Source organism: Glycine soja, chromosome 12, assembly GCF_004193775.1.
Source record: "Glycine soja cultivar W05 chromosome 12, ASM419377v2, whole genome shotgun sequence".
NCBI lineage: Eukaryota > Viridiplantae > Streptophyta > Magnoliopsida > Fabales > Fabaceae > Glycine > Glycine soja.
In genome coordinates, this window is record NC_041013.1 from 35,176,500 (window position 1) to 35,185,630 (window position 9,131).

The 9,131-nt window shown below is 34.6% G+C and overlaps 1 protein-coding gene across 12 annotated transcripts; it reads right to left on the bottom strand.

Moving 5' to 3' along the window:
• Positions 1-2,315: 2,315 nt before the first annotated feature.
• Positions 2,316-8,929, bottom strand: LOC114380209 (DNA-directed RNA polymerase III subunit rpc3-like). 12 transcript variants are annotated; one of them, XR_003659684.1, is made up of 9 exons: positions 6,797-6,908; positions 6,379-6,527; positions 5,809-5,857; positions 5,367-5,494; positions 4,808-5,213; positions 3,929-4,291; positions 3,320-3,401; positions 2,884-2,950; positions 2,316-2,691 (listed from the first exon to the last, which is right to left on the bottom strand). XR_003659684.1 is itself a non-coding variant. In XM_028339183.1 (5 exons), the coding sequence occupies exons 1-5, from the start codon at positions 7,833-7,835 to the stop codon at positions 6,469-6,471; spliced, it is 444 nt and encodes a 147-aa protein (XP_028194984.1). In that variant the 5' UTR covers positions 7,836-8,929; the 3' UTR covers positions 5,941-6,468. The 12 variants fall into 12 exon arrangements, 1 of the variants encoding a protein (XP_028194984.1); XR_003659686.1 differs by having other exon boundaries at positions 5,809-5,934; XR_003659685.1 differs by lacking the exon at positions 5,367-5,494.
• Positions 8,930-9,131: the final 202 nt, after the last annotated feature.

The following is a 9,131-nucleotide window of genomic DNA, read 5'->3' on the forward strand; positions in this document are numbered from 1 at the left end:
GAAGTTATAATTAAACCAAATCTTAGTTATTTAAATATCCGTATCCAGATGTGCTTTTCTTTGTTTCCTTGCATCTGTAATTTCCAGACTTCAAACTTGAGGACAACGTTGTTTCTGAGGAGGGTGGTACTGTTAGGCAAGCAAATGAGCACCCACAAAGAATAAAAGATTCCTACGTGTCTACTATAGAAAGAAATTAAAAGAGAATAATAACTGTGGTTGGCTTGGTCAAAAATTTAGTTACTAGGCAACTGAGGATGATCCTTATAAATAGGCTTCTAAGGGAAATGAGGGTCAGTTTTGGGAATTCATTAGTTTTACTGAGTTATCAGTGTGAAGGAGAGTGCTTCTTGTGTAATTCTTTTCCTATTCTTTTCTCAATAAAGTGTTATTTTTAAGCTAAACAATAATTCTTACTCCAGAGTTGGTTTTTGAATCTTTCCCCTTATTTCTAAGGTTTTCGATCAAGTTTGCCTTTTATAGGCCTAACAAGACATGCAATATATATATATATATATATATATATATATTCTTTTGACATTATTCTATAATTTTCAATTAGATAATATTTTCTTAAAACTTATCATTAGATTGAAAATTTCTTTCACATAGATCACATGCAAAAATTTATATTAATCCAAAATCATTTATTATCTGATTCATATAGACTAATATCAACGTAATATAAACATTTCAAAATATATACTAAAATATGGATTGTTTGATTACTTTTTTATTGTTGTTCAATTTTAACAAAATTTGACACAGACAATCTAATATGTACATATAATTCAATGATTAGATCAATAAAAATTACATTCTATATCAAGTTATAAAAATGATTTAATAGTTGTCAAAATTTTAATTTAATCCTTCCTCATATATATATCGGGAAGATCAACCAAATGATTAACCTATGAACCTAGAATCTAAACCAAGATGTTGAAGAGGAGTTTATGCATCAAATGTATAGTAGATTACTGCATAATTTACTGATATTGGATTACCAAGTGGTGTTTCAATGTCAAAAATATGGATCATGTTTGGTTACTTTCCTGCACACATGAGGTGAGGAACAAGTGAAAACATAAATGTCAAAGCTGGAATCCATGTGTTAACCTTATCACTTGATTAAACCCTTGTATTAGTTGTCCAAATTAGTTTTTCTGGTTCAAATGACCTTAAGATATGCATTAACACATTACTGGTCACCTCAGTCTCTAATGCCAAATTTAGCATCCAATGACAAATCAAGAGCACAAAAGGCATGGACTGCACAAATCTCAAGTATGTCATGCTCTTAGATAGAATAAAGCCTTGACACAATTTCCTACCTAAACAAAATCTTGATTGCAAAATTTGAAGTCATTTAGACGCATAGGTTCCAAAACATGACAAATAGACTTAAGAGAATGAAGGTGTGCACATGTTAAAATCCAAGGTACTTGTAAACTAGAACTTTTACAACCAGTTTTAAGATCCTAAAAGATATCTAAACACTAGATTTGAAGTTACTTGGACCATCATAAGTCAATTAGGATCAACTAGTTATGTTTATAACTTTTGGAAGGTACACTATTAAAAAAAAACTTTCTATATCAGTTTTTAGACACTTTTCATAATGTTTTTCAACTATTTTCATAACTATCATCATGAAAAATGTTGACTTTTCATGATGATTTTTCAAATCGTCTTAAAAATTTGATTCTACATCAATTTGCGTAAAAATCTTAAAATATTTTTTTAAAATTATAAAATTAAAGATTCTAAGACAATTTTTTCAAAAATCATCATAAAAAATAAACTTTTTAAGACAATTTTTTAGAGAACCTTCTTAAAATGTACAATTTTTTAAGACGATTTTTGATAAAAACTATCTTAGAATATACATTTTCTAAGACGATTTTTCCGAAAACCATCTTAGAATATATACAATTTTTTAAAAGTTATTAAATTTTATAATAATTATTTTAAAGAATGAAAATAAAATTTAATTAAAATGTTATACCAATAAATTGTAAAAAGGATTTAACTAAAAATAATTAATTTCCATAAAATGTTTGGCATAATCCAAATTACGCATGTAAAATGGAAGGTGAATTCAAAATTTTTCCATCAGTATCAGGACCTGAGGAAATATATATATTTTCTTAAAAAAAACTTATATCTTTTTTAATTCAAGCATCTACAAAGGGAAATGCATATATATTATGGATTACATGAGGGTCCAAGTGAACAAAAGTATAAAGGGAATGCTGCAAAGTTGAATATGCCATGTTTTATGACTAAAAAGCATTAAATGGTCCATTATAGTATTATTTGTTACCGGAAAGAAGTAAGAATAATTTAATCTTGCAAATTTTCAGCACAAGAAGAAACATTCCAGGAAACATATTAGGTGGAAGCTTCATAATAGAAAAGGACAGTTCAATATAACAAATAAGTATTGGACAATCCAAACATCACTCAAACATGAAAGAATGCTTAAAAGGCATGGCAAGTCAAACAACCACTCAAAGAACGCATCTGGCTGGTTCTAAGAAATCATGAAGCCTTGTGTGAAGTTCTTACAACCCGATCAGTTTGGTTGTGTGGAACTGAACTTCTCATTTCCTGAGCTTTTCTCTAAGCCAATATACGCTTGTTCATAATCTTATCCATAGAGGATGCTCGCCTCTTTTCCAATTTCATCTGAAACAGAAAAAAACAATAATGAATAATAACAATCATGATCCGTTTGTTTCTGCTCCCTCTCTATTCTAATTCTTCTTTATTTTTAATCAAATTGATGATAATATGGTCCAAAATCCAAATAATGTATGATTTGTGCATCATAATAAAAAAAAGAATAAAACTTAAACGAGCACCAAAGATAGTCACTACCATACTCCAATCAAAATCGACATTTCATCTCAGTCACCATTACTTTTGTCTCAGTGACTTGTATCCACTGCAATTTTCAAGATGAAATGTTTTGATTAGAGAACAGCATTATAATACTGTATCTAAGTTTTGTCTAATAAAAAGGCTTTTTTTGCAGTTATAAAAAATAGGAGGTATTCTTTAAGACATTCTAATGGACATATAACTAACTGAGGATAACCAAATGAAACTGAGCGATAGGGGAAATATTTCAGCAACTCAAAAGAAAGAAGGATGAATTCCAAAAGCTGAACTCCTAAATCTAAATATTTATCACATAGGAAGAATAATCCCTATAACTATTATAATGGTTATTTTTCTTCAGATTAAATATTTTTAGCAAATTACTTATTTGGAATTCTCAAAAATAAAGTAATCACTATTCACTAGAAGTAACCTCTAGTTTCCGTATTGCTGCCTCCGCTTTTGCCTTTTGCAAGTTCTCCCATGCAGAGATTTTGGCTTCCTCACTTTTTGCCCTGGACAAACAAAAATAGCTAGCAATTTAGAAACAATATAAAGTTTGTACAAAGATTTCTATGCCAGCAAATTATAAGAGTTTCCTCAGATAAAAACGAACAGATTTAAATGATTTAAACTTTTCAACTTCCTTGTTTTAATTGTCTAGTATGGGCAACTTCAATCATAGTAGAACAGTAATACAGAGAATATTTGACAACTCCAGTAAACTTGGCATTTTAATTGAATCATTTCAAGGCTATAGCTAATTTAGTAAATTCATCGCCATAAATTTCACAAACCCCAATTATTTTGCCCTGGCATGAGCCACAAAGGATCGCTTCATATTGTGTAGCTCATAGCAATTGGATAAGAATGGAGTAAAAGTGAAATATTTGACTTTATAGAGAAAACTTCAATACTTGATAGCAAATCCTTTATATCATCCCATTAGTTTCAGATTTTCAGTGCAAGCTGTCCTGAATCAGTATTTCCTTAGTTTATTAGATAAATTGAACAGAATTGACAAAAGTCAAGGTAGACATACTTTGGGGCAGGTTTTGGCGTTTCAGAAACATCCCAAGTTGACAATTGAGTGCTTACTTTTTCTTTTTTCCAGCTTTTGACTTGTTCTGAGCCTCAGCCAGTGAATAAGGCCCTATGTTTCTTGGACCATCTTGTCACGGTAAGTGTTCATCTACCTGCACATCCCTAATATCCACTTTAGAGGAACCAATGGTCCGCAATTCAGTGACAGGCAAGGTTGATGAGGTGGAGGCAGAGAAAGAAGGCCCCTAATTAGGAGAGGAGCGTGAGCTACCCTGTGGGCTCATCTGGGTTGCCATGTCCCTCCTTGAAACAACACAAGACACATTGGTGCCCACATCTTTGAACCCACCAAACTTATCATCTGAGTTAGAACCAACAAGAAGAATGCAAAATCAGATTCAGATGCACAGAAGCATACTTATGGTGACACCGTTATGCATAAAAAATTGTTTATTACCTAACGTCATTTCAACTATCAATCAATCAATAAAGTCTAAAGAAAATCATTTGTTCCATCTATGTGACCTTATAACAAGGCCAAATGCATAACCACAGTATGGCTACTTTGCCGAATACAATGAGTTCATTGAAAGTCAGGCCATTTGAGTTTAATTCAATTTTATCCAAGTCAATCCCTTCAGGTCACCTTTTCACCGTAATCGTTCACTATCAATCAAATTTTGCACAAATGAGGAGGGGTTGTTTGAAAGAGCTCTCCAAAAACTTTTTAGAATTTATGAAAATAGCTCATGACTCTCAAACTCCTTTTAAGCTTATTTCAATTTGCAACTAACTTTTAAGTTTATTCCATTTGAGTTTTATTGTAAAATTTATAGCGTATGTAATAAAACCAAACACTTAATTGATGATGACTGACTCTGTATCTTAGAGCATCCGTGGACACTCGCTAAGAATGCCATGCAAGGTTTTGTTCTCGCCGAAAGAGCTCCACCATGGCCACCGGAGCAGATTGTTAACCCATCACCTGAAAATGGAGAACCTGCCATAAAACTCCCCCCATTCTCCACTTCAAACACTGGTGCAGCCAGCGAATACATAGAATGATATGCAACACCAGGGGGTCCAAGAGGACCGCTCTTGTACTTTGGCCTCCTCTGGGGTGCATGAAGTGAGGCCCTCCCCGTGCCATCTCCTCTGATACTGTTTTTTTCCTTCTTCCAGACAACAATTTATGACATTACACAACTCACAGTATCTTAAGATGAGATAGCTGACCAAGCTGGGGTGCTAAACTTCCCGAGAGATTCATAGTCATTAAGTAGCTTCATTAAAAGTGGGGTAACAGAAAATATTTAGAATATAGAAATCCCTTGAACAACACTCTATAATATCTAAATAAAAGAAATTGAAATTGAGAACAAAAAAAGAAAGTAGAAGGATAAGTAATGCATAAAGCTTTTGGACATGGAAGTAACCATCAGCCTCCTCCCTATCAGAGCGCCAAACCCCTGTCCAGTTTGCCATGCACGGGTCACCCGAATTCCAGTTCCTCAGATTGCCCATGGGATCAATCAAACTTTTCTTAATAGTTGCAATTCTAGTCCTAGGAGTGATAAAAGCAACCAAAGCTTAACCGACCCATACAACGACAGGATTTGCAAATGTTTCTTAATAGACACTGTTTAATTCATAGTTAAACACAAGCACAAAGGAATCTGAGCAACTAATGCCATACAAGAAATATGCAATGTAAATCTACCAATTTCATACCATCCATAAAACATGACAAAAACCACTAGGCAATAAGTATGCAGTTTGTATATACTTGCACTGTCATATAAGTATACAGTTTTAAGAGGCTTAATATGCAACAATAAAATCAAAGGGGAAAAATATCATTAAAAAGGATGATCTTACCAGGAATACACCCGTAATGGATAGAGTCTGCTATCCGAGCACTATTAACCTGTGATACACCAGGACATATACAAAACTTATTTGAATGTAAGCATTCTAAACAGGAAGCCATAAATGAAGGGTCATCTGCATATACAAAATTCAATAATGAACTAGTAAATTGATATCAAAATTGGATAATTAGCAGGGAGAATGTCTTGCTCTTAAGTCAAAAGAAAAATAAGCAAAAGACTAAGGTAAGCTCAATTTAAATAATAATAATAATAATAATAATAATGATGATGATGATGATGATGATGATGATGAAGAAATATAATAAGTTGAGGTGAAAAAATTACAAAAAGAAGGAGGACGAGGAATCCTTCTAAACAAAAGAATAAAACCTGAAAAAAAGAGATAATCAAAAGGAACAAAGCTTCAAGTCCCTCAACATAGCTGTTAGTGAAACTCCCTTAGAAAGCTCATGTGCGCTTTACACTAAATAGACACCAAATGTCTCTTACCCCAAATCATTATTCAAAGATAACCCAACTACCTAAAGAAATTTGACCTTAGTGAACATTTAATTACCTTCACAGACTTGGCACCCAGCTTCCTAGAAGTAGTTTCCTTAAATGAGGTAGAAACAACTGGCTCAGGGGCAGGGCAACGTCCAACAAATCAAGCCGTCAAAAGTTTACAGAGTGTCTCTCGTACAACTTTTGTAGGCACAGCATTTTCTGAAAGTACATGATTTGAGATAGAATAATTTGAAAGGATTCATGATTTTGAGACATATAGTTTAGATAGAATAATTTTAAATACAGTACTTTCAACATATTATTGAGAGCCAAGTATATGTTTGATTAAATATAGTGTTCAATAGGTCCAGTAATATATCTCCCTGTAACGTAAATTAGATAGACTCTTATAATTCTTTGTCAGTATCATTACCTCCAATTGCAAAGAAACTAAACCCTTTCCTTATGTTAAGTTGAGAATGACGTACCATTCCTATAACTCAACCTGAAGAGAACCACACTCCTAATACATGTACCTTGACCCACTCCAAAGATACTCTTTGTTTTCATAGTTTTAAAAGTCGTCTACAGTTCACTCATCTGATTCACCAAAAGGATTATGATTAAACTACATATGATTTAGTCAGTAGGTTATACAACTCTTAATTTCTGTAAAGCATACCATTTTTAAGAATTAAACCAATTAATATAAGCAAAACCATGCTCAACCTATTACATGCATCATAAAACACTTGCCTTTTCCTTGACTTTCTCTGTCAACCATTTGTTTGAGGGTAAGCCTACCATCCTGAAGCAATCCGACAAGCAGCTTCACAAACTGCAAAACAAGTGGAAAATAGTTTCAGCATTTCAAGCCACAATCAAAAAGCTTCAAAGAAATATAATAAGGATCAAGCTGACTTCTTCATCAAGCTTCCGCAACACAATCTCCAAGAATTTGGGAAACCTCAGCCGATGGATTATGTTATCAAACAACACCAGGTACTGAGTTCTAACTCTCAGTCTGTCTGCATCATCATCTGCATTTATATTTATTCAGAACATCATCATCATGTCACTTTACCCACTAATGGAGCAGTATTTCATTGCAAACATTACATTACATGAATCTATGAAATCAAGACATGGCATCAAAACCACTACTACAGCTAGGAATTCGTTTTTATTAATTTTATTTTACTCCAACATGTTTGTCGAATGTAGATATCAATAAAAAAGAATGTAATAGAGAAAATAATAGGGTTATGTATGTTACCATCATCTTGAGGAGCAGAAACAAGTGCTTGGGCACAATTGTGTTGAACTAAGACAAGTAGGGAGTTTCTGACTTGGTCCTTAGTAAGGTCGGTGTAGCGAACCAACTGATCCAAAGTGAGGGGTCCATGGCTAAATAGGTTTTCGCATACTTTCTGCACAAAAATTCAGCGTTGATGAATTGAATCCCAATAAAATCCGTGAAGATGAAGAGTTACATACCGCGACGATCTTGCCGTGCTGTGTAATCATTGTCTTCTAACAGAAAATGGCGAAGGAGAAAGGTGCGGGGTGAAGAGGGTTAGGGATTTTATAGTTGTGTACTATATTTGCAGTGACGAATAAAACTCTCGCTTCTTCGCCGTTTTTTTTTTTTTTTGCAATAGCATTAATAATTCAAAAGCAGGATGATAAGTTATTGGCCATGCTCCACGACAGCGACTTGTATATAGTGGTGGTGGTGGTGGTGTTCTGGCGCGGCGGCCGAAGGAGCGGGTGCGTTCGGTTCCCTTGGCGGCGGCGTTGCTGTCGTTGTGCAGCATGGCAGCAACGAGGGAGGAGAGCGCCTTCTTGGCGGGGCGGACCTGGCCGTCACCGAGGGGGGTTTGTTTGAGGGCCGCGACGGCGATCTCGGCGAGGCGCTGGAGGTTCTTGATGGCGTCAAGGCCGAGGCTGATGGCATTGCAGACATCGAGGGACTTGACGACGCGGTCGAGGAGCTCCGGGAGGACCTTGTCGAGCGGTGGCTTCGTGATCTGAAAAAAAAAAATTCTTCCTCTTGTTTCTTCTCCTCAGGTTTGGACTTTTCTTCCTCTTGGGGTTTTTTCTCCTCCTCCGTGGGTGGCTTTGGGATCGGAGAGAGAAGTTCAACCTCTGTACTCTCTCTAGAACCTTCAGCGCAATGAAAATGACCTCATTCAAAAAGACGGAGTGAGCGGAGGCAAAGAGGGCTAGGGGGCGAGCAGTCAGAACAAACATTAAAAAACTGGTCCTGATTTAAAGACGGTTTTTGAATACCGTCTCGATTTCGACGATGATTTTTTACCAAAAACTGTCGCTATTTTGCGGTTTCAATTACGTTTTCAGAAAAATCATCTTCAAAATGTTCCTTGTATTTAAAAATTAGTTTTTTTTTTAGTAGTGGTAGAAGAGGGCTAATTGTAGAAACCATGTTTTGGGTCAGATCTTGAGACTGAGCTTTTGATCACAACTTCCATACCTCTAAAGGATCCTACTGTACGATTTGATGTCAATTAGATTTAAGAAACTTAGTCAGTTAGTTGGTACAACTATAATTTAGAAGTCTGACAACAAGGACTAGGAGAGGTTTGTTTGTGGAAATTCTACTTAGAGTGAGAGTTTGCACCCACTTTACGAGTTAACTTATTATCATTATTATTTGGTATTCCATTATTGCAACCCTACTTTAGGGTTTTTCTTTTCTTATTATAACTATCTTTCGTGTACTTGTTTATTCTAATAGGAAGAGAAAATTTTGTGGGAGTTTAATATGTTACACAAAATTAGGTTTTTGCTGACAACTTTTCT

Excerpts from the sequence above, each read along its gene's own strand:
- LOC114380209 (XM_028339183.1), bottom strand. The coding sequence starts at position 7,835 with ATGATTACACAGCACGGCAAGATCGTCGCG. Across the intron at positions 7,349-7,584 it reads TTCTGCTCCTCAAGATGATG|ATGATGATGCAGACAGACTG; the intron begins GTAACATACATA and ends ATATAAATGCAG. Across the intron at positions 7,147-7,229 it reads TGCGGAAGCTTGATGAAGAA|TTTGTGAAGCTGCTTGTCGG; the intron begins GTCAGCTTGATC and ends CTTGTTTTGCAG.